Below are 25860 nucleotides of genomic sequence, written 5' to 3'. Positions count from 1 at the left end.
TCCAACTCCAAACCAAATCGCCAATGTTCGTCGGGGTTCACAGAGCTTGATTATTCATGTTGGATAACCAGCATCAAGGCTGCTCTTCCTCCCCCAAACTTCAAATCTTCTACAATTCCAGTACATTTGCTATACAGAAGTTCAAATTTCCCACTGTGACATCATATTCATTGTAAACCAAGCAAATTGCAAGCACAAACAAAAGCTTCAGCTGCACCAGCAACAAGAACATTTAGGATAAATCAACATGATAGTTCCATTAAAAAATGTCCAAATCCCACACCATGATCATGCAAGTACAAGCAAGACAAACCACCAATCCCTTCCTCACAGAGATAAATGCAATCCTAGAAAGGCTTAGAAGAGCTTGTAGGGGGAGGCATCCAAGGGGTGGATGAGGTAGGTGAGAACCAGGGCCACAAGCATTAGCAAATAAGCAATCCCCTGGTCGATTGATGTGCCTGCACAAGAGAAGAAAGAGTATATCAATCCAACAATCCTTCAACAGATAACGATCAAACAAGACTTATACCCACATCAAGATCAATGAATTTGCAGTAAGAGATGCATTAAGAAAACATAGTCTTCATTACATCATACGATCGCAACTAATTTGCAACATTTAACCAACGTTTAGCCCTAAAAAGAGGAACTTTACAAACTGTTAAGAACACCGAACCTATTAGCGAAACCCTAATCCATGTCACACTAGATCCGTAGACCTTCAACATTATCTCTGATCTAAAAAATGAGCGTCTACTTCAAAGATACAAACTTTTACTCCAATACGGCATGGATGTACGAACGAACAGAAATCTACACTTGAACCGGATACCTAACTGTTACAAACTAGTAAAATCTACGAAAAGGTAACAGAACAAAAGGGGAAGAGAACACATCCAGCACGAAGAACATAAAAAAAGGTCCGGTTTTTGGCTTCTATAAAATAACTGGATATATAACGTGAATACGAGAAAGAACGAAGGAAAAGATCAAATCACCGTCGCTGGTAGGTGATGGGGCGGGAGCCTGAGCCTGGACGGACGGCACAACAGTCGCCAAGGCGAGAACCAAAACGGCCACTAAAACTTTAGGGATTGCCGCCATCTCGGCCGTGATCTTCCTCCGCTTCGAAAAAGACTGGAACAGACAGACAAACCTGAGATCTCTCTCTTCCTTCTCTGAGCGGAGCAGAGAGGAGGAGGAGAGAGATCTGCGGGAGGCAATGTGCTTCGAATCGATTTCCTCCTCTATTCCTACAACGGCGCGAAGGATCGGGTTTTAACGCGGCATCGGTCACTAAAAAAAGTACAGGAAGCAACGAATCCGGCACGCCGATGCTGTGGTCCCCACGTGTTATTCCTCCCACAAACGAACCGGGTCAAGCCAAGGGTGGCCCGGGTCTACTGGCGACAGCTCGGACGGCCTACGTGCAGCCACATCACAACCGACCCCCAAAAAAATGAATTAAACAAATATAGGAAAGTTCTCGATTGAAAATAAGAATGTTAGGGATGATAATTTGATAACAGACTCGGTGCATCCTCTGACCTGGTTGAATTTGATCACATTTCACCGGAGAATAGGGAAGAGTCGGATCATAAGATGAGCCAGCATCGGGATCGGGATCTCATTAACCGACATCGGAATGAGAACACAGTCTCTAATTTTTAAAAATTACTATTTAATCTTATTTTTAAATATTTATAATCACAATGGGAGATTCGTCAGGATAAAACAAGAGATTAGGAGAAAAATAAAATAAAATCGATAATACGGAAATTTCAAATAATAAAACAAATATTATTTTTTGATATTATGAATAAATAAGTAGAAGGTTTTTTTTTCCATGGCCCGAAGCCCGTTCGTGCCATCTAAGAGCTCAGAGAGACAGCTAGTGATTGAGAAATCCAAATTACAGGTCGATCAGAATGAAGAATGTGGATTTTCCAACTCACAAAATAAGAATAAGTAATGGAAACTGCAGAGTTGAAGTTCTGATGTAAGTCAGAATGTGGATTTTCCAACTCACAAAATAAGAATCAGTAATGGAAACTGCAGAGTTGAAGTTCTGATGTAAGTCATGCAATCGAATTGGCCAAGCACAAACCATTTTATAGATGGTTGGGTTGAGGACTGCATTACATTGAGAACAGATAATTGGATTATAGTATTTTTATAATTTTGCCACAGTAGTGCAGTATTCAGTATTAATGTGTAGTAATGTACGATCAATTTAATATCACTTTGGGGCCAATCTAATATATCTGAGGATTGAACTAAAAATTCCGAAACACTAATTAATAATTATTGTATATTTAACTGTTAATATTGATTATGACGTTCTAATTCCGTACTGCGATTTGATAATTAATAAACCTTTGGCATCCTTGTAAAACATTCTATCTCTCACTAAGATGATGACCTTCCAACATTTATGTAAGTCTTATTATCTTATAATAATCATAACAAAAATCTCCTACATAATTAAAAAGATATCATCTTGTAATGAAAACAAAAGTCTATTTGTGCTATACCATCAAAAGACGTCAGTGATTCTTACGGTTCCCCACGTCTAACGCGTGATGTGCATAACGTTCCTTATCATAAAGGATTATTTTATTATTTTAACACAATCAATATAATTCTCAATATCACATTACGTGGACTTAATATAGTTCATTAGATTTCACGATTAGGACTAAATTGCTCGATCCAAATTTTATATTTTCTTTTGTGAGATCTACAACTTTAAGAGGTACTCTCCAGATGTGAATACAATGAAAATATTATTTGAACTTGAGTGCATAACCGGGAAAAAAAAAGGGACGGGAGGGAGAAAAAGATATTGTCGTACAAAACAGTATACTTATGCTATCCCCTTGAGCCCGTATCCATAGCATGTTGTTCTAATTTCTCGGCTCCTCGGGTTCAAACCTCTCGTGGGTACAGATTGAACCCAACATGACATCAACTACAGAAGCCAGATCTCATCTTTACTGTCCCTAACACCTTCCTATGTTTCTAGGTTTTGATGTGCCAAAGTGTGGTAGATTGCATGAGAGATGAGCCAAAAATTAGCTAAGCTACAATGCTCCAAAGTATCATCAAGAAAAATTGAAAAGTTAATCAGTCGCCGAGAGGATCTGTAGCCGTGTACGAGACACCAGGAAAACCACAGAGTTCAGGCGTCGTACGATCACGGCAGGCTTCACTTTGCGAAGGTTATACCGAGAAGTTAGAGAGGTCTCAACTCACGAGTTCATCACCCCTCTGCTGGGCCCTTCGCTCTTTTCGTCCCCTCTTACTCGATCTTCTACATGGATCTCTGCCAAACACTATTCTAGATGTGCGAAGAACGGATCGAAAGAACGACCCGGAGATCACCCAAACTCGAATTCATCTACGAGTCCGGCCGTCCCACCTCGCTTTTACTTCCTATCCGAAGGCAAACTTGGAAAGAATAGCACCGCGTAAGAAGCGATTCCTCCATAGGTCCTTCGTTTGGCAAGATACTAAAGAAAGGGGGAAAAGAGAGTAAAAGAAAGAAGAACAAAAGAGGAGGTGGAGGATGCTCAGTGAATACGAACCAAATTAGATGGACTTCATGTCGCCGGATCCGAAGAGGAACCCGACGATCACAGTAGAGAATGTTTTCTCTTCATCGCATCCGAGAACGGGAAGCAGTATGAAAGAGAGACGAGGCTTTTTTGGAACAGTTTGATGGCAGGAGACGGCCGAGACGAGGATGATATCCGACGCAGGTTGGCCACCTGCGGGTATTTATAGAGGTGGGATATTAGGGCAAGTAGTGCAGCAAGCGAGAGGGGTTGGGTTCGGGGGCGGTCGAATTGGACATCGACCCGATCCCTGTCGAGTGGTGTAGAATTGGGTCCGGTTGAGTCTCTATATAGTAGTTGAGGAACTCGGCTGAAACCAGATCGGATGTAATTAGGAATATAGCGGCCCAGATTTAGATCAAGAGATCTGACCGTCAAAATGATTTCAAGCTCCCGTAGTGAATAATGTTTTTTAAACAGATGAAAATTATTGAAACGGAGAGGATATAAATAATAAAATTATATTTTATTATTTTTACAGAGGATTCTTAAAAGAGGGGTCTACCAAAAATGGAATTCATCGAGTTCGGATTCATTCATGCCATCGAAAGCGGGATACTTTTTCTACTCATCTCATCAGCCGACACAGACAAACCGGGAAGAATATTTGCGATGACAAGCTTATGCGGAGAAATATAATAGCTTTCAAGTACAACGCTCCGAAAGAACTCACAACAAATGACCAACAACTACTATTCAACCATAAAAATAGGAAGTTCAACAAGTATATCTTCAAAGGTTCAGCAATGTTTGATTTCCTGTAACCATCATCGTCCCACGTCCACAAAACGTCGATGAGAAATGACTTTATCGGATCAAATAGCTGTTTGTGACAAATATAACAACAGGAAGTCCTTCAAACTCCCAGCACTCCACAAATAATAAGGCCATTGACGCTATTTTTCTCGGTGAACTTTAGTGCCTGAAATTATTCCGTTATCTATCATATACCATGGATGAATTATGGGCAATTCGGTGGAGCAGTCTCACCTTATAATTTCAGAACCCCTTCATGGTGGTAACTCAAATAATAAGAAAGAAAACAGAGGATTCGGAAATATAAAGAAGACAAATTACAAACAAGCAAATTTACCATGCCACCAAGGCTCACCCACTTAATCATTAATCATAGTAGAGGATGGATATATCCTTAACACAATTCATTACGTTATCATAAAATATATTCAACAATGTAAAGAACCCTTAGCTTAGTTCTTCATAACATATGTTAGTCTAAGCAGTATAGGATTCATGAAATAAGAATATTACTTGGTTTTACCAATCATCATCTATGTTCAATAACAATACAACAGCATATCGGAAGTTCATGTACCCATCTCTTCCTAAATTACAAAAGAAGAGCTAAACTTTAAGGAATGTAATAATTATCATCAAATGATGCTGAAAAATAAGTATTAGTACCTAACAAGTACATAAACATCTCAAAGTAAATGTGTTTTTTCATGACCTTAATGCATCTACAGCTTTTAAAAATCTATGAAACCACACGTTATTTTAAGTTCACAATGATCATAAGGTAAACAACTCGAAGAATCACTCAAGTAATCATCAAAAGGTCATATTGACTCTCACCGAACTGTGGTTATCCCACACCATTAACAGAGTAATAATCTAATATGGTTATAATATGACAACAAACTCCATATAATACCAACCCAACATCCACCACCTTGCTTGAGCATAAACTTCAGATTCTACGATCCAGATTTATTTGCATAGTCATCATGCAACATAGAACAGTGGACAAACAGGAAGAAAAGAACGCATCACAAAGTGCATCTAGTGCTCCAACATGAAACCTGCCTCTTGTTACATCAACAACAGGAAAAACTCCATAATGATGAAGAGAAACACAAAGAATACTCAATGATTCATAGAAATGACATGTATGTAAATAACATAGATTTTCTAAAACAAATCACCATTAAAATAAAACTAAATTGTCTTACTTGGTACAATAATAACTCCGATCCACATCATAAAACTCAGAATCACTTATATTAACCCATACTGATAATGTCCATGCCTCTAATTAGGAACTCAAAAGGAGAGTTCTAAGCAAATATGGATAAACAGTCATTACACCGATCGAAAACCATCACTAGCCAATTAACTGCCAAAATCAAACTGCAACCACACAGATCCTTCAACTCTATTGGAACTTCTTATCCTTCAATGGCCCCTTTGGAATCTTGCTCAAGTATTTTGCATGAATCACGTTATAATGCTTCTTGAACTCAGTTTGTGCTTTCTCAGCAAAAGCATCAACCTTGTCCTCATACTTCTCATACAGTGGCGGCACCGTATGCAGTGTGACAAACGCTGTTACCCAAACTCAAACATGTAAATAACTAAAACTATAATTATTAGGGCAGCAAAAAGGTAGGTACTACTGCAAAATTTCAATTACCTATATAAAATAAGGTCAAGAAATTGCAGAAATTGCCGATGATTGAGAAAACCCACAGGCCAGCAATGACCTATAATCAAAGCAGCAGCCATTAAAGGCACAAACAGGGCACCAAAATATTGAACTTGCAAATAAGAACAATGAGGCAACATACAGAAAGGAATTTCTTAAGGTCACGCCCTAATGCGATGTCCCTCAGAGCAGCAAAAGCCCAGTTGATCTCATATCGAAGCGAAAGTGCAATGTTCACAGTCATATCTTCCGGAATGCTTACCTCTGGAATGCGTGGAGGGGACCTACAAACGAAGCACAGAGGATTGAGCCACTGAAGAGGGCATACAGAACGAAGCAACAAAAAATTGCAGAGCCAAACTCACTTGTTGATGAAAGTTGATGCGTTTGACCAGAGGAACATGATGGCCAGGGACAGGATGAGACTATGGCAAACAAAGGTCAGCAAGTGGTACTCCATCAACTCAAACAAGACCCAGATGGCCGTCGCTCCACCGAGCGTGGCAGCCGATACCTTCTTATTCCTCCATAGGAAAACATCAGCAGCTGCTCAAGAATCGGTCATTAAATCATCCTAGTCTTATAGCTAATCCACCCTCAACAGGTTATATTTAAGACGCAAATATAGTCTACTGAGATATTTACGATTCGCCCAACATAAAAGGGTATAATATATCAAGACGAAGAGGTAGCTCGATCATCCAATAAACTTTACAAACTAAGGACAAATAAGGATATCCATTGATCGAGGTCAACAAGATATCCGGAGCCGATTTAGGGTTTCTGTTCGTATGTACTCAAAAATAGAAAAAAGTAATTTTTTTCCTTATTCAATAAAAATGGAAACTGAAAAATTAAAATCTACATCCGATTCAAATAATAAGTTCGCGAATCACTGAACCACATCTTAGAAAAACCTACAGATCCCGTCCGTCATGCGAGTCGGCGAATACGATCGAGATCAAACCGATGAAGAAAAAAATGGAAAAAGGTTTTATTATATTAAAAATGCAAGCAAAATCTTTCAACGGAAAGGGCATCAGGGAGGGACGATCCGTACGTTTCCCACCACCCAAGACCTTGTGGACGGGCTTCTCGCGCCCGAAGAGGCGGTAAATCTTGGCCTTGACAACCTCGGCGGCGGACGGCGCCGAGGAGTCCACCACAGATGATTTCTCGCCGTCCGAATCTGACGATGAAGAGTCCCCGCCGTGGAACTTCTCAGTGATCTTCTCCAGCAGAGACTCCGCCACCGACTCCTCGTGCTCCGCCATCGTCGCCTCACAAAGAAATATCTAAACCTCTCTCCGAATACTCTCTCGCTGTGGGATTAAGAGGGGATCGGCGGCCATCGAGGAGGCTTTATAAAGGACCGGGGCACGGAGAAGCGATCACGACCGTCGGATCGAGGCAGGGCTTGGTTTAGCGGTCAGATGGAAGAGCGGATGGAGGGGCAAATTTGCCCGAAGAGGGAAGGAAAGATTTAAGTCGAGAACAGTCGGAAGGGTTGTTTGCTTGACGGCGACTTTGAATTGGAGAGGGAGATTAATGACCGTGTTGACGGCAACGTCAGTTTGCCGTTACTTTTTGGGACGGCGTGGCCAGCACGACCCGCCTGGGAGCCGTGCCTGATGCCATTTCCGGCCCACCGTCACGTGACACCACGTGGACGGGGAAAGCTGTCCTTAATAACACAGCAAACACGTCCGACGCGCACGCGACGCTGTAAGCCAGGACGACGCCGTCGGCCCCACAACAACGGGCATTGAAGGCCGACGAGTGGCCAGGAAAGGTAAATGGTACATCAAAGGTAAGACCGATCGCACGCCGCACTCAACGGTGGATGTCATAGGTGGGGCCCGAGGCGACACGAGAAAGGAGGGGGTGGCCGGTGGGGACTTCGGATGAGGACAAAAGTGGAATCTCGTACATTTTTTGAGTTTTTTTTTCTCCTTTTTCCTTTCTGCTACAGATTTGAACTCGCAATTCCTACCAGTTCGAGGTGAGGAAAAAAGCTGCGTGCAACGCAACAAAGGAATGGACTTCTTCCCCGTTGCCAACTCCTTAATACCTAAGGATACACTGAGACCTGGCATCTAAATGCATGATTGGAGGCGCAGTGATCCAAGAACCTCATTGCTTCCTATCGAAGGAAGATCAATATCCAACAAAAACTCAAAACTAGAAAATTTATTACTCAACAAATTTAATTCATAAAGAAAACTAATTCAAGATGCTACTAACTTTGTTTTACTTTATATATCACATGAGTTACATAACACGCCTCTGTACTCCGATCTTAAATAATAGTTAAATAAATCTTCTACCGGCAAACCAACACTAAATTTATTTTATTTTATTTTATTTTTTTAGAAAATGTTATTATATAGAGAAAATCTAATACTCGAATGATCGAACATCACATCATCATCATCTCATTATTAACTCAAATGTTTTGTAAATCTTACATAATAATCAAACACATCATGTTGTTAATCATAAGACTTAGACGATTCAATTGACCATTTGTTTGTAAGTAATACTTGATAAATTTATGTGATCTTCCTGTAAATTAACCTCTACCTACTCTTTATACTCACTAAACACCACTATAAGAAGCTTTAGGTAGACTTATTTAACAAAAGATTCCTTTGATACTACTCAACATTTTAAAACATTTAAATCAACTTATTTTTTACACTAATTTAGACATCGACTTGTCTCAAGTGCATCACTGATGTAATTTTATAAAAATCTAAACTAGATCTGATTACTATATATTTATAGTCCTTCATCTATCTAATATCCTAGAGACCATATACCGGTATGGTGTTGTCAAACCCATACGATTTCTACTCGAGTCTCACTCTAATTGGATTCTCCCGGAGAACTCTTTTTCTCTCAATCCGAATGACCCAAACTAGGGATTTATCTGAGCAAGAACATATGAGACATTCTTCTCATGACACCGAGAATGGATGATCATCTATCGACACTCAATAGCCCTCGTAAGGTTGACTACCACTCTTGATAATCAGCTATGCTAGATCTGGGACATCCAAACCTATAAGTCTAGTATCAAAGAGTGGAACACTTATATAGGACATCCTTGATGTCTCAAGTCTAAAAACCAGATACCCCACTGGGACTACGGAATTACTGTCTGACAATAAGACATTATATCCCTAGTGTCTCTACATGAGCAGCTATGAGACCAGATGCATCTATCATATGGACGGGTATATAACACACTAGTATGTCCGGTTATCTCAATGTCCCTCTCGAGTAACCTATGACCGAGATTATTTAGGATCTGTGTTTAAAGACGAATCGGTCTTATTATCGTGATCTCATCACGATCCAATTCGTATTGCACAGATCCAAGGACATCACAATATATATACATATGCATATATGCAACAAGTAATATAAAGTGATAAATGTCAAAAATATAATAAGCAAAAAGACTACGTGTTAAGTCACATGTGCCATCACTCACGTGAATGGCTTGCATGATTCATCTTAACAAATCTCATTTTTAGTATATAACAAAAAGAATATTAGGAGATCAATTAGTATGAAAAATCTTAAGTCATGAATTTCAAAAAAGATATTCTCTTTAGTAAATCATAAAAAGAAACAAGGAAAAAAAAAATCTCAATTCATAGAAAGATCTCAAGTATCAAATATCGAGAAAATCAAGATCGTGATTTGGATTAATAACTCATTCAAATCTAAGTCCTCAAAATCACTTTAGAGATTCATAAAATAACATAAATAGATTCATCAATCTTTTTTTTTTAAATCGATAAAATAGAGAAAAAGAAAAATTTCAAGAAAAAATGCTTTCCTCTTTATAGTTGTTTCAATTTATGTGATTTATTTCATATAAGTATGCTTAAGTTTTTTTCTTATGAAAACCATCTATCATGTTTAAAATCAAAAAGCAATATAAAATCATCGAGACACACATAATTATTTCTTATAATATATAAGGAATTAATCTTATTTGATATGCAAGTATTATTACAAAATATACAATTGTCATGATATATATATATATATATATATATATATATATATATATATATATATATATATATATATATATATATATATATATATATATATATATATATATATATGAAAAGCACTAAGTAATTTCATGGTAAGGAAAAAAGAGATTTGATTGAGTCGCTTACCTTGTTGACGAAAGCCGTCAAAACGTAATTCGCCACCTTGCCCTTGTTGGTTTGCTCCTCGTCTTCGGATGCGCTCAATTCATCCTTTACTAACTTTTTCTTCAATTTTATATACTTATCTTTAGAGTGACCCAGCTTCTTGTGTTCATAGCAAGAAGTTGTGTTCTTTTTAAGTTTATTTTTATTCTTTGATTCTTGTTTTAATAACTTTTTAAGTTTTATTGTGAGGAGTTCAAGTTCATCATCACTTGAGCTTTCGCTCAAATAGTCTTCTTTTGTTCTAAGTACAAAATCCTTTATGTTCTTTGGAATGTTGTTCTCAAGTTCGTCATATGTCACATAAGTTATTTCGTAGGTCATCAAAGATCCGATAAGTTCTTCAATTGGAAAATAGTTCAAGTTCTTAAATTCTTGAATAGTCGTGACTTTAGGATCCCAACTCTTCGTAGGAGATCTTAATATCTTGTTAACAAGTTCAAATTTTGAAAAACTTTTACCGAGAGCTTTTAAACTATTGACGACATCCATAAAACGAGTGTACATGTCAATAATAGTTTCGCTTGGTTTCATATGAAACAACTCGAAATCATGCATCAAAAGATTGATTTTAGAGTCTTTAACTCTACTAGTACCTTCGTGTGTGATTTCAAGTGTATGCCAAATCTCATAAGTTGTTTCTCAAATAGAAACACGATTAAGTTAATTTTTGTCTAAGGTGCAAAACAAAACATTCATAGCTTCGACATTCAAAGAGAAGGTTTTCTTCTCCAAATCATTTCAATTGTTCATTAGAAGAGAAGACTTTTGAAATCTATTTTCGACAATATTCCATAAATGAAGATTCAACGAAAGCAAGAAAACTCTCATCCAAGTTTTCCGATAAGTGTAGTCTGTCCCATTGAACATGGGAGGGCGAATGATAGAAAATCCCTCTTAAAAGCTGAAAAGAGTCATTTCTCTTGGGTGTTAAACCAAATAAGAAAAATGTTGCTTTGATACCAATTGTTAGGATCAATAGTGGCACTAAGAGGGGGGGGTGGGTGGTGGGCAGGGGGGAGGGAGGAATTAGTGCAATGAATCAATTTTGTAAGATATTTGTTCATTGAAAATCAATTTTAGAAAGTGCTTGACTTTAGAGTAAATGAACTAGTAATTAACTTAGAAAGTAATAGCAGTATTAAAAAGCAGAATGAAAATGAGAACATCGGAATTTATAGTGGTTCGATCGTTGTGACCTACATCCACTTCTGATTCGTCCTCTGTTAAGGTTATCGACATCCACTAATGATCTTCCTTCAATGGAAGAAGACCAACACCCTCTTTATAGCGCTTTATCCTTTTCACGGGTTTAGGAAATAACACTTACAAGGCTCACACCTCTCTTGAATGATAAAGTGAGGAGGAGGATTTTTAGCACTTTTACAACACTTTTAACACCCCAAGACTTCAAGATATTTTTCATACTTTCGTGCCCTTTCATGCAGAAAAGGGTGGGGTATTTATAGGCCCCAATGACTTCAAAATTGGAGCAAAAAAGTGTCATATCCCTAGATTTCGGGGTACTAACGGTACCATCACCTGATACTCTCACACACGATGATATCATCGCCTAGTCTAGGCAGTATGACTGCTTGACAGAGCTCAAAGACTGAGCTCTAGCGGTACCACCACTTGACAGGGGCGGTACCATTGCCTGATAGCATTAACTATTGAAGATACCACCACCCAAACAACTTGGGAGACTGAGTCACTAGGCGGTGCCACCACCAGCCATGTCTTTAGATGCTGAATGGGCTGTTCAACTAGCCTAGTTCATCCTTATTAAGGGCCCAATTGGCCCCTAACTGAGTTAGTGGGATTATCTCCCAATCCTAACTCAACTTAAGGTTTAACTACGATAGTTCATGACATTAACTAAGCAATCTCTGTCCGGTATGTCAATTGTTTTATCGACGAACTTCTGGTAAACTTCCGACGAACTCCTAACGAACTCCCGACGAACTCTCGACGAGCTCCCAATGAACTCTCGGCGAGCTTCCGGCAAACTTCCGATACATCGTCCGAATCTTCGACGTATCGTCCGATTTTTGACTCTGACTCAACCTCTGCTTTATGCCTTATTGCTATCGTAGTTAATCCTGCATACTTATCTCAACATATAGATTATATCAAACACTTTACCAATTGATTTCATCATCAAAATCCAAGATTCAACAAAATCATGACATGAAAGATATTGATATGAAAGATCAATTCGTGAATGATTCATCTTGACAAATCTCCTTTTTAGTAAATAACGAATAGAATCATAGGAGATCCAATAAGATATCTTAATTCAAATAAATCTCAAATTATTAATGTCAAGAATCAAGATTCGTTTGGATAAATCTTCTCTTAAACAAATAAATCATACGTGAATCAAGAAAAATATTTCATATAAAGTACATCTCAAGTCACAAATATCAATAAATGATTCGATTGGATATATCATCTCATTATTAAAACGAATCATATAAAAAGAAATCCAAAATCATCATCAAAATCACATTTTGAAAAATTTAAGAGATAACATAAAATAGATTCATCATTAAGAATTACTTGTTGAAAAATTAAAAAGCTTTAGAGATATTTTCAAGAAACATGCATTCTCCCTTTTAGTTGTTTTAATTTATATGATTTATTTCATGCAAGTATACCTTTGTCTTTTATGCCAAATTAAAACATGCATCATCATTTAAAACCGAAAGAGCAAGATTTATTATAAAAATCATTAAGATCAAAAGTGTAACACATAATTCCAAAACATAAGATTTCAAATCATCATTATTTCAAATCCTCATGCAAAATATAAAATTGTCAAGCATGATACCAAAACTTTTAACATTTTTATTACATCATTACATCATTATGCATCATTAAATCATCAAACATGATTTCATTAAACATAAAGTATTTTCAATCAAAATTATTTGATTTTTCTTATTTTTACTAACTAATTTAAAAATAACTCATGAAAGTATCAAGTAATTTCAAAATAAGGTAAAGGAGATTCGTTTGAGTTGTTTACCTCATTGTCGAGAGTCATCAAAGCGAAGTTCGCCACTTCATCTTCATCAGTTTACTCCTCATCTTCGGATGCACTCATTTCGTCCCAAGTCACATTGAGTGCTTTCTTCTTTTTATGTTTGATTTTATTCTTTGATTCTTATTTTAAAAACTTTTGAAGCTTTATTGTTAAGAGTTCAAAGTCATCGTCACTTGAGCTTTTGCTCGAGTGGTCTTCTTGAGTTCTACGTGTCAAATCCTTCCTGTCCTTTGAAAGGTTGTTCTTATATTCATCAAGCTCATCATGTGTCTCACACGTCATTTCATAGGTCATCAAAGACCCAATAAATTCTTCAATCGAAAAATGGTTTTAGTTCTTTGATTCTTGAATAGCCATTACTTTATGATCCCAATTTTTAGGAAGAGATCGTAAAATTTTGTTCATAAGTTCAAGGTCAGAAAAACTTTTACCAAGTGCTTTTAAACTATTAACTACATCCATAAAACAGGTGTACATGTCAACAATAGTTTCGCTTGGCTTTCTTCGAAATAATTCAAAATCAAATATCAAAAGATTTATCTTAGATTCTTTAACTCTATTGGTACCTTCATGTGTGATTTCAAGTGTGTGCCAAATTTTATAAGTCATTTCGTAAATAGAAATTTGATTGAATTCATTTTTATCTAAAGCACAAAATAAAACATTCATAGCTTTGACATTTAAAGAGAAAGTCTTCTTCTCTAAATCATTTCAATCGTTCAATGGAAGAGAAGACTTTTGAAATATGTTTTTAACGATATTCCATAAATCGAGATTCATTGAAAGCAAGAAATGTCTTATCTGAGTTTCCTAATAAGTGTAGTCCGTCCCATTGAACATAGGAGGATGAATGATAGAGTGATCCTCTTGAAAGCCGAAAAGAGCCATTTCTCTTAGGTGTTAAACCAAACGAGAAAAACGTGGCTCTGATTCCTAACAATTACTAAGCGCTTTTCATGATTTATTTGATGAATGTAAATTAGTTAGTAAAAAATATAAATTGTTCAAAAAAGAGCATGCTTCTTTTGTTAGTGATTTTGATAGATTAAAAATTGAGCATGATGATAGTTTAGCTCCTTGCACAAAATGTGATGAATTAGAAATGCTTAAAAAGGAAAATTTGCAACTACATGAAACCTTAGAAAAAATTGAAATATGTAGCAAATCCTTAAACATGATTCTTGCAAGTAAGAATCATGTTCATTGAAGAGATGAAATCGGCTTTGTGAGTAACACTTATAAAATCCAACCATCTTTGTTAAATGCCCAACTTTACATGTTTCACACCGAAATAAATGTAACTTTTGTTGCAAACTTGGATATTTTGCTTATCAATGTCCATTTAAGATATGTAGTCCACACAAATTGATTTGGGTTCCTAAAGGAACCTTAAAGAACTCCATGCAAAATGATAAGTTAAGTCGATTAATTTTCGAGGCACCCAAAGTCAAATGGGTACCTAAAAATCACCTTTTTTTGTAGAAATGTTTACCATCATAAGTTATGAGCAAGAGATAGTACCTTGATAGTGGAAGCTCAAGGCATATAACTGGAGATCCATCTCAATTCTCTAAGCTCACTAGCCTAGACGAAGGGTATGTCACATTCAGAGACAACAATAAGGGTAAAATCATTAGTAAAAGAACAATAGGTAACAAATTCAACTTTTTGATTGAAGATATATTGTTGATTGATGGCTTAAAGCATAATCTTTTGAGCATTAGTCAATTGTATGATAAAGGATACATTAGTAGATTTGAATCTAATGTTTGCATTATTGAAAAACAACACAAAAACACATCTATGATTGTCCTAAAACAAAATAATATATACACTATTGACATTATTAATCTTTGTAATGAAATATATTTTTTGATTTTGAATGACGATGCTTGGCTTTGGCATAGAAGATTAGGTTATGCTAGCATGAAACTAATCTCTCAAATCTTATCCAAAGAACTTGTAAGAGGAATTCCTAACATTAAGTTTGTTAAAGATAATGTATGTGATGCACGTCAACTAGGAAAACAAATAAAATGTAGTTTCAAACCAAAAAATCAAATAAGCACCTATAGACCATTGCAATTGATCCATATAGATTTATTTGAACCAATTGATACATCAAGCCTTGGAGGTAGCAAATACGCCTTTATAATTGTGGATGATTATAGTAGATACACTTGGACACATTTCTTGACACACAAAAGTGATTGCTTTAGGTATTTTTCTAAGTTTTGTAAACTTGTTCAAAATGAAAAAGGCTTTATGATTTCATCAATTCGGAGTGATCACGGTGGCGAATTTCAAAAGATTTCCAAAATTTTTGTGAATATAATAGATATAACCATAATTTCTCTACTCTGAGAAATCCTTAACAAAATGGAGTAGTAGAAAGAAAAAAATAGAAATTTATAAGAAATGACAAGAACCATATTGAACGAACATAGCCTACCCAAATATTTTTGGGCCAAAGCCATTAATACGACATGCTATATTATGAATAGGGTTCTAGTAAGACTATTACTTTCCAAAACTCTTTATAAATTATGAAATAACAAAAATCCAACGTTTCATATTTTAAAGTTTTCAGTTGTAAATGTTTTATCTTGAATGAAAAAGATGCCTTAGGAAAGTTTAATTCAAAATCCGATGAAAAGATTTTTCTTGGCTACTCTTCTATTTCTAAAGATTTTTGTATCTTTAACAAAAGAACTTTGGTTATAGAAGAGTTTATTCATATTATCTTTAATAAAGTTTTCGAACTCCAGAAAAATGAGTTTGATGATTATCTTAATTTTGATGCTTTAAATTTAAATGAACCCTCTCCTCAAACTAGCAACTTGGATACATCTTCTTCCGAAACATCCTTACCCAAGGAATGGAAGTATATAGATGCTCATCCTAAGGAGCTAATCATAGGAGACACATTAAAAGGGGTTCAATCTCGTTCTTCTCTTGAAAATTTTTGTGCCAACGTCACTTTTCTTTCTCAAATTGAACCTAAATACATTGACGAGACCTTGAAAGATGATTGAGTTATCGCAATGCAAGAAGAGTTGAACCAATTTGAGAGAAATGATGTGCGGAAGCTTGTTCCTAGGCCAAATGACCATTTAGTTATTAGTACTAAATGAGTTTTTAGAAACAAGCAAGATGAATTTGGTATCATGGTTAGAAACAAGGCTAGATTAGTAGCCAAGGGTTTCAACCAAGAAAAATGTATTGATTATGATAAAACCTTCGCTCCTATGACATGATTAGAAGCTATAAGGATGCTCCTTGCCTATATTAGTAGTAATAATTTTAAATTATTTCAAATGGATGTCAAAAGTACTTTTCTTAATGGCTTTATTTCCGAAGAAGTTAATGTTAAACAACCTCCTGGATTTGAGAATGATAATTTTCTAAATCATATGTTTAAATTGACTAAAGCTCTCTATGGATTAAAACAAGCCCCAAGGTGTTGGTATGAGAGACTTAGCTCCTTTCTTATCCAAAATAATTTCTCTAAAGGCAAGATCGATACTATATTGTTTATTAAAAATTTTAAAAATAATTTTTTTGTTATTCAAATTTATGTTGATGATATTATTTGTGGTTCTACGAATGAATTCTTATGTGAATCGTTTGCCAAGGGTATGAGCTAAGAGTTTGAAATGAGTCTAACGGATGAACTAACTTTCTTTTTAGGCTTACAAATCAAATAACTTACTGATAATATTTTTCTTAGTCAAACAAAATATATATTAGACTTGCTTAAACAGTTTAAAATGGATAATTCAAAGGCTATCAATACTCCTATGAGTACCTCCACTAAGTTAGACATTGATGAAAGTGAAGAAAGCTTTGATAAAAAATTTTATAGGGGTATGATAGGAAGTTTACTATACCTCACCACTATTGAATCTTGGATTTTGATGATGAAACTAATTGATAAGTATTTATGATTTGATCTGCGTTTTGAGTGACGTAGGATGCTTCAATCAGGGAGAGACAATTAAAGCAGGAAGAATCATGTTGGGTCGAAGAAAAACATGTCAGAAGATTGGACGTCGAGCCGAATGATCGGTTAACATATCGACAGAAGGCTTCGGGTCATGAGTTCGGGCATCTGGCCAAGAAGAGCGGATATTGCACTAAGGAAATCGAAGTTGCGGAGGTCAATTGGCCGATTGGGCAATAGGCTGCAAGAGAGGACGATGCGTCGAACAATCGGACGAGGCGTCGATGAACCAATGACATACCGGGCAACATCTGATTAGCTTAGTATTAATTGTCTAGATCAAAGTAGATTTTTATGTATGCAGGATTAACTACGATAGCAAGGCATAAAGCAAAATGAAGTCCCGGAGTCAAGAACGTGATTTCGTTGGGAGTTCGAGAGTTAGTCGGAAGTCCGGATGTTCGTCGGAAGTTCTGCCAGAACCAACCGAGAAGTCTAGGAGCTTGCCAAAGAAGCTCATCGGAACTCGCCAAGAAGATCATCATAAATTCTAGGAGCTTGTCAGGAGTCCGCTGGAACATTGCCGAGAGATCGTCGGAAGCTCGCCGAAAGAAACCTAGACTTACAGACTTATTTTGCTTAGTAAATATCTTAAATTTCATAATTAGCACATAATTAAAATTAGAATTGGACCAACCTAATTAGGGGACTGTTGGGCCCAAGTTTGGGCTATGTTGGGCCAAGAGAAAGGCCCAAATAGTGACCAAACAGGTGAAACCGTCATGGCACACTCTCCGAGACTGTGTCAGGCGGTGGTACCGCTAGTCTGGGTGATGGTACCACCTAGGTGGTGGTACCACTAGACTGGGCGATGGTATTGCCCAATGTCAGGCTACAAGCGGTGGTACCGCCTAGTGCAGGCGGTGGTACCACCTGTACCCTGAAATTTCAGGGATTTAAATTTTGGCTCCATTTTTGAAGTCGTTTGGGGTCTATAAATACCCTAGCTATTCCTACATAGAGAAACAAGAAAAGTGAATAAAAACTCTGTGTTTCTAGAGTTGAAAACCCTTTGAATCCCTCCTCCTAAAGTTTAGAGACCATTCTAAGGGAGAGTGTGAGGGAAGCTTTGTAAAAAGGGGGTGTAAAGGTTCTCTCCTGAGCCTGCAAAAGGAGAATAGAGTTGTAAGAGTGAGGTTGATCTTCGCCTATTAAAGGAAGATTATTAGTAGATACCGATGGCCTCGACGGAAGGGGAATCAGTGGAGTGGATGTAGGTCACGGCGATCGAATCACTATAAAAACTTGGTTTACATTTCTATTCTTGCAATTTACCTTCACTGAAACTACTTACTTGCTTTACTTCCATTACGCTTACGAACACGCTTTCAAGTTAAGCATATTTTCGAGATCGATTTTCAATGTACGAAGATTTTTTAAACCGACATAATCTTTCCGCTACACTAATTCACCCCCCACCCTTAGTGCCGAATCGTTCCTAACAACCACAACTAGACTGGATATCATGTTTAGCGTAGGACTTTATGCTCTAGGATTATGGTATCCAAAATCTAAAAAAATTGAACTAATTGCTTATACTGATACGGATTTTGCTAGATGTAGAATAGATAGAAAAAGTGTTGAATCTCAAATTTTGATGATGAAATAAATTATGAATTATTTGACCTAATCTATGTGTTGAGATAAGTATGCAGGATTAATTACGATTGCAGTAAGGCATTAAGTAGATGATGGGCCGGAGTCGAAGATTCGGACGATGTACCGGAAGTGTGTTAGGAGCTCACCGAAAGTTCGTCGGGAGTTTGCCGGAGGCTCGTTGGAAGATCGCTGAGAGCTCGTCAGAAGATCGCCGAGAGGTCATAGGAAGATCATCAAGGGCTCATCGGAAGATCGTCGAGAGTTCATCGGGAGTTCGTCGGAAGCTCGCTGGAAGTTTCACTGAAAGAAAATTTGACATATCAGACTAATTGCTTGCATTAATCGTAGTTAGAATATAAATTGAGTTAGGATTGAGAGGTAATCCTACTAATTTAGTTAGGGGCCAACTGGGCACTTAATAGGTCTAAATTGGGCCAAATTGAATAGCCTATTCAGCACTTGAAATCTAGGGTCAGCGGTGGCACCGCTTGGCAGACCCAATCTCCCAAGTGTTTTGGGTGGTGGTACCACCCAGACTGGGCAGTGGTACCACCAGTAGTTAATGCTGCCAGCAGTGGTACCGCCCCTATTAAGCGGTGGTACCGCCAAAACTCGGTCTCCGAGCTCTGTTAAGCGATCGTACCGCTTAGACTGGGTGGTGGTACCACCCAGTGTCAGACTGTAGGCGATAGTACCACCTAGTAATGGCGGTGGTAACGCTAGTACCCCGAAATCCAAGAATATGATAATTTTTTACTCCAATTTTGAAGCCATTGGGACCTATAAATACCCCACCATTTTCTACATGAAAGGGTATAAAAGTATTGACATAATCTTGAGTCTTTGAAGTGTTAAAGTGTTATAAAAGTGCTAGAGTACTCCTCCTCCCTTTCTAAGTAATGAGATCATTCAAGAGAGGTGTGAGACTTATAAGAGTTATCTCATAAACCTGTGAAAAGGAGAAAGCACTGTAAAAGGTGGTTGGTCTTCGCCTATTGAAGGAAGGCCATTAGTGGACGTCGGTGACCTCGATGGAGGAGGAATCCGAAAGTGGATGTAGGTCACAACGATCGAACCACTATAAATTCTGGTTTGTATTTCGTCTTGAGCAATTTACCTTTCTAGCAAGCTACTTTACCTTCTTACTGCTTTCTCCACACTCCCATATACATTCAAGTTAAAATCTTTACGAAATGATTTTTATCGGAATTGGGTTTAATCGAAATGAAGACTTTTGAAACGGATAATTTTTCCACTACACTAATTCAACTGTCCTCTTAGTCCCGCTCTTGATCCTAACAATTGGTATCAGAGCAAGGTCACTCTCATTTGGTTTAAGACCCAAGAGAGATGACATTTGTCGGTAACCAAGAGGGTTATTCAATTACACATCCATCCATGTTCAATGGGATGGATTATATATATTGAAAGACTGGAATGAGGATCTTCCTAATTTCAATTGATTTCAAATTATGGAACATTATAGAAAATAGGTTTCAAAAGCCTTCTCTTCCAATGAATGATTGGAATGAGTTGGAGAAGAAGACTTTCACTTTAAATGCCAAGGCTATGAATGCCTTGTTTTATGCTTTGGATAGTTCAATCGAGTGTCCATTTGTGAAATGACTTTTGATATTTGACACATACTCGAAGTGACTCACAAAGGCACTAGTAGAGTAAAGGAATTGAAAATTAATCTTTTAGTCCATACTTATGAGTTGTTTCGGATGAAATCGAGTGAGACCATTGGAGACATATTCACCCGATTTACAAATATCGTCAATGGTCTAAAAGGACTTGGTAAAAGTTTCTCAAATTTTGAACTTGTTAATAAAATCTTAAGATCCCTTCCAAAGAGTTGGGATCCTAAAGTAACGATCATTCAAGAGGCCAATGATTTAAATAACTTTTCTCTCGAAGAACTAATTGGGTCACTAATGACCTATAAGATGACTTGTAATGCTCATGAAGAGTTTGAAAATAACCTTCCAAAGAATAGGAAGGATATGACACTAAGAACTCGAGAAGACCACTTGAAAGAAAATTCAAGTGATGAGGACCATAATGATGACTTAACACTCTTGACAAAAAAGTTTAAAAAATTCATAAAAAGGAATAAATTTAGAAATGACACCAAAAATAAATTTGAACCCAAGAAAGAACAAGTCATATGCTACGAATGCAAGAAGTCGAGACATTTTAAAAGCAAATGTCCCCAAGCAAAGAAGAAATAACCGAAGAAGAAGAAAGCTCTTAAAGCAACGTGGGATGACTCAAGTGCATCTAAAGAAGAGGAGCAAACCAACACCAAGCAAGTTGCTCACTATACGCTAATGGCTATTGGAGATAAGGTAAGCAGTTCATTAGATGCAAGTTTATCTTTTGATGAATTACTATATGCTTTTCATGATTTATTTGATGAATGTAAATTAGTTAGTAAAAAATATAAATTATTAAAAAAGGAACATGCTTATCTTGTTAGTGATTTTGATAGACTAAAAATTGAGCATGATGTTAGTTTAGCTCTTTGCACAAAATGTGATCAATTAAAAACGCTTAGAAAAGAAAACTTGCTGCTCAAAGAAACCTTAAAAAAAATTTAGGTTGGTAACAAGTCCTTGAACATGATCTTTGCCAATAAGGGGCACATTCATAAAAGAAGAGATGGAATCGGTTTTGTGAGTAACACTTATAAAAATCTGACCATCTTTGTTAAAGGCCTTACCTTGCATGTTTCACTCCAAAACGAATGCAACTTTTGTTACAAATTTGGACATGTTGTGTATAAATATCTATTTAAGATATATAGTCCACATAAATTGATTTGGGTTCCTAAAGGAACCTCAAATGACTTAAGATAATATGATAAGTTGTGTAGATCGATTTTTGGGGCACCCAAGGTCAAATGGGTACCTAAAAATCATTATTTTTTGTAAAAATATTTACCATCACAAGCTAGGAGCAAGAGATGGTACCTTGATAGTGGATGCTCAAGGCATATGATATGAGATCCATCTCAATTCTCTAAGCTCACTAGCCTAGATGAAGGATATGTCACCTTTAGAGACAACAACGAGGGTAAAATAAATGGCAAAGGAACTATAGGTAACAAATCCAACTTCTATATTGAAGATGCATTATTAGTTGATAGCTTAAAATATGACCTTTTGAGTATTAGTCAATTGTGTGATAAAGGATATATCATTAGATTTGAATCCAATGCTTGCATTATTGAAAAACCACACAAAAACACATCTATGATTATCCTAAAACAAAATAATGTATACACTATCAACATTGATGATCTTTGTAATGAAATATGTGTTTCGGTTTTGAATGACGATGCTTGGCTTTAGCATAGGAGATTAGGCTATGCTAACATGAAACTAATCTTTCAAATCTCATCTAAAGAACTTGTAAGAGTCTCATCTAAAGAACTTGTAAGAGGAATTCCTCACATTATGTTCGTAAAGACAATGTGTGTGATGCATGTCAACTAGGAAAACAAGTAAAAGGTAGTTTCAAACCAAAGAACCAAATAAGCACCTATAGACTATTGTAATTGATCCATATGGACTTGTTCGGATCAATTTCCACATCAAGCCTAGGAGGTAGCAAATACACCTTTATCATCGTGGATGATTATAGTAGATATACTTGGACTTACGTTTTGGCACACAAAAGTGATTGCTTTAGGTATTTTCTAAGTTTTGTAAACTTATTCAAAATGAAAAGGGTTTTATGATTTCATCAATTCGAAATGATCACAGTGGTGAATTTTAAAATCGTGATTTCCATGAATTTTATGAATCTAATGGATACAACCATAATTTCGCTACTCTAAGAAATCCTTAACAAAATGTAGTAGAAAGAAAAAATAGAAACTTACAAGAAATGGCTAGAACCATGTTAAACGAACAAAGCCTTCCTAAATAATTTTGGGCTGAAGTTGTAAATACGACATGCTATGTCATGAATAGGGTTCTAGTAAGACCATTACTCTCCAAAACTCCTTATAAGTTGTGGAACAATAAAAAACCTAATGTTTCATATTTTAAAGTTTTCGGGTGTAAATGTTTTATTTTGAATGAAAAAGATACCTTAGAAAAGTTTGATGCAAAGTCCGATGATGAGATTTTTCTTGGTTATTCTTCTATTTCTAAGACCTTTTGTATCTTTAACAAAAGAACTTTGGTTATAGAAGAATTTATTTTTAATGAAGTTTCTGGAGTTAAGAAAAATGATTTTGATGATGATCTTAATTTTGATGCTTTGAATTTAAATGAAACCCTTTCTACATCTAGCAACTTGGATGCATCTTCTTCCGAAACATCCTTACCCAAGGAATAAAAGTATGTAGATGCTCATCCTAAGGAGCTAATCATAGGAGACACATCAAAAGGGGTTCAAACTCGTTCTTCTATTAAGAATTTTTGTGCTAACGCCCCTTTTCTCTCCCAAATTAAACCTAAATACATTGACGAGGCCTTGAAAGATGATTCTTGGGTTATTGCAATGCAAGAAGAGTTGAATCAGTTTAAGAGAAATGAGGTGTGGAAGCTTGTTCCAAGGCCAAATGACCATTTAGTTATTGGTACTAAATGGATCTTTAGAAACATGTAAGATGAATTTGGTATCATGGTTAGAAACAAGGCTAGATTAGTGACCAAGAGTTTTAACTAAGAAGACGGTATCGATTATGAATAAACCTTCACTCCTATGGCACAATTAGAAGCCATAAGGATGCTCCTTGCCTATGCTTTTCTTAATGGCTTTCTTTCCGAAGAAGTTTATGTTGAACAACCTCATAGATTTGAGAATGATAATTTTTCGAATTATGTGTTTAAATTGATTAAAGCTCTCTATGGATTGAAATAGGCCCCAAGGGTTTGGTATGAGAGATTAAGCTCATTTCTTATCCAAAATAATTTCTCTAAAGGCAAGGTTGATACCACATTATTTATTAAAAATTTTAAAAATAATTTTCTTATTGTTCAAATTTATATTGATGATATTATTTTCGGTTCCACGAATGAATCTTTATGCGAATCATTTGCAAAGAGTATGAGTCTAGAGTATGAAATGAATTTGATGGGGGAACTAACCTTCTTTTTAGGTTTACAAATCAAACAACTTAATGATGATATTTTTCTTAGTCAAACAAAGTATGCATTAGACTTATTAAAACGATTTAATATGGATAGTTCAAAGGCTATCAATACTCCTATGAGTACCTCCACAAAATTAGACATTGACGAAAGTGGATAAAGCTTTGATCAAAAAGCTTATAGGGGCATGATAAGTAGTTTACTATAACTCACCGCAACTAGACCGGACATCATGTTTAGCGTAGGATTTTATGCTAGGTTTCAATCTAATCCTAAGATATCTCATTTTAAAGTAGTAAAAATATTCTTAGATATCTTAAAGGAACCACTAATATAGGATTATGGTATCCAAAATCTGAAAACTTTGAATTGATTGCTTATGCTAATACGGATTTTGCTAGATGTAGATTAGATAGAAAAAGCACATCTGGAACATATCAATTCTTAGGTCATGCACTTGTCTCTTGGTCTTCCAAGAAACAAAACTCGGTTGCACTATCTACAACCGAAACCGAATACATAGCTACAAGTGCATGTTGTGCACAAGCTATGTGGATGAAAAATACTTTAGAGGATTATAAGATTCACCTTAAGAAAATTCCTATAAAATGTGATAACATAAGTGTAATATGTTTAACAAAAAATCTCATTCAACACTCTAGAACTAAACATATTGACATTAGGCATTATTTTATACGAGATCATGTTAATAACCATGATGTAATTTTAGAATTCATTGATACAAAAGACCGATATCTTTACAAAACCTTTAAATAAAGAATAATTTGATTTCATTACAAGGGAGTTAGGAATATTAATTTGTTCGAATGCATGAATTTGATCCTTTCAGAACTTTCTCGATTCTTTAAAACTCTTATGAATTTTTAATGAGAAATGAATTTGATTTATGATGGGTTATTCTTGGAATTTCTCTTATATCCTTCATATGATGCTTCTTTCATATAAATTCTTCCTTACTCTTCTCACGAAAGAAGAATTTTTATGAATTTTTAAGTACGAGATCACTTGCAAGAATGAGGATTTGATTTTGCATGAATATTTTGATGCTTTTCATAAATCCCTTCTTTTTGTCAAAATTGGAGCATGATTTAATGAAACTTATTTACTATGTTTGACTTGGTTCAAATCATTTCACAAATTTGGTTCTTAATGGATTCCCTACTTACTTTCCTTCCTCTTCTTCATACAAAGTTTTGATGACAATGGGGGAGAAGTTGATGAAATCTCTCACTTGAAATGTTGATAACTTTTGATGTTGATAACTTTTGAATATTACCATGCAATGATGCAATATTTATGGGATAAATTAGTATGAAACTTACTTGAATTTTTACCACACTTGCATTGTTGAATTGTTCTCCTTTTTTTTTTATGACAAAGGGGGAGAAATAATACCAAAATATGATAAAATTGATGACAAAATTGGCATTGTAAATGTATGCAATGTATCATATTGTAAATGCTTATCATAAATACTTGTACGTATGCTTGAAATATGATTGGTATCATCAAATACAAATGCTTGAAACATATCGAAATGTGGCATGATTACTTACAAATGATTGGTATCGTCAAATACAAATATCAAATGTTTGCTTGAAATGTATCGAAATGTGGCATGATTACTTACAGATGATTGGTATCGTCAAATACAAATATCAAACGTTTGCTTGAAACATATCGAAATATAGCATGATTACTTACAAATGTTTTAATTCCTAGTGTCATGCTTGATTTCGTATCAAAATGATAAATGTCTATCATTATGATTACTATGCT

At 35.9% G+C, this 25860-nt stretch overlaps 2 protein-coding genes, 1 long non-coding RNA gene and 1 other non-coding gene across 4 annotated transcripts; all 4 read right to left on the bottom strand.

Annotated features, from left to right (window-relative positions):
* Window positions 1-231: 231 nt before the first annotated feature.
* LOC135609034 (arabinogalactan protein 20-like) lies at window positions 232-1273 on the bottom strand. Its single transcript, XM_065102121.1, has 2 exons — window positions 1002-1273; window positions 232-461 (listed from the first exon to the last, which is right to left on the bottom strand). The coding sequence occupies exons 1-2, from the start codon at window positions 1105-1107 to the stop codon at window positions 358-360; spliced, it is 210 nt and encodes a 69-aa protein (XP_064958193.1). The 5' UTR covers window positions 1108-1273; the 3' UTR covers window positions 232-357.
* Window positions 1274-3077: 1804 nt separating this feature from the next.
* On the bottom strand, window positions 3078-3828 carry LOC135609033 (uncharacterized). Its single transcript, XR_010485669.1, has 2 exons — window positions 3591-3828; window positions 3078-3515 (listed from the first exon to the last, which is right to left on the bottom strand). It is a non-coding gene; the product is annotated as an uncharacterized LOC135609033 (long non-coding RNA).
* LOC135611442 (small nucleolar RNA snoR145) lies at window positions 3143-3291 on the bottom strand. Its single transcript, XR_010486580.1, has one exon. It is a non-coding gene; the product is annotated as a small nucleolar RNA snoR145 (small nucleolar RNA).
* Window positions 3829-5617: 1789 nt separating the features above from the next.
* Window positions 5618-7407, bottom strand: LOC135610052 (reticulon-like protein B1). Its single transcript, XM_065104011.1, has 5 exons — window positions 7124-7407; window positions 6429-6609; window positions 6206-6347; window positions 6052-6121; window positions 5618-5963 (listed from the first exon to the last, which is right to left on the bottom strand). The coding sequence occupies exons 1-5, from the start codon at window positions 7335-7337 to the stop codon at window positions 5794-5796; spliced, it is 777 nt and encodes a 258-aa protein (XP_064960083.1). The 5' UTR covers window positions 7338-7407; the 3' UTR covers window positions 5618-5793.
* Window positions 7408-25860: the final 18453 nt, after the last annotated feature.

Source organism: Musa acuminata, chromosome BXJ2-4 (assembly GCF_036884655.1).
Source record: "Musa acuminata AAA Group cultivar baxijiao chromosome BXJ2-4, Cavendish_Baxijiao_AAA, whole genome shotgun sequence".
Classification (NCBI taxonomy): domain Eukaryota; kingdom Viridiplantae; phylum Streptophyta; class Magnoliopsida; order Zingiberales; family Musaceae; genus Musa; species Musa acuminata.
The sequence above is the reverse complement of the archived record's forward strand: the minus strand, read 5'-3'. Positions and strand labels throughout refer to the sequence as shown.

What these genes read in the sequence shown, in the direction of transcription:
- LOC135609034 (XM_065102121.1), bottom strand. Translation starts at nt 1,107, where the DNA reads ATGGCGGCAATCCCTAAAGTTTTAGTGGCCGTTTTGGTTCTCGCCTTG. An exon ending in CCCATCACCTACCAGCGACG is followed by an intron (nt 462 to 1,001) that starts GTGATTTGATCT and finishes TCTCTTGTGCAG; the next exon opens with GCACATCAATCGACCAGGGG.
- LOC135610052 (XM_065104011.1), bottom strand. Translation starts at nt 7,337, where the DNA reads ATGGCGGAGCACGAGGAGTCGGTGGCGGAGTCTCTGCTGGAGAAGATC. An exon ending in GGTCTTGGGTGGTGGGAAAC is followed by an intron (nt 6,610 to 7,123) that starts GTACGGATCGTC and finishes ATTCTTGAGCAG; the next exon opens with CTGCTGATGTTTTCCTATGG. An exon ending in CTTGACCTTATTTTATATAG is followed by an intron (nt 5,964 to 6,051) that starts GTAATTGAAATT and finishes TTTGGGTAACAG; the next exon opens with CGTTTGTCACACTGCATACG.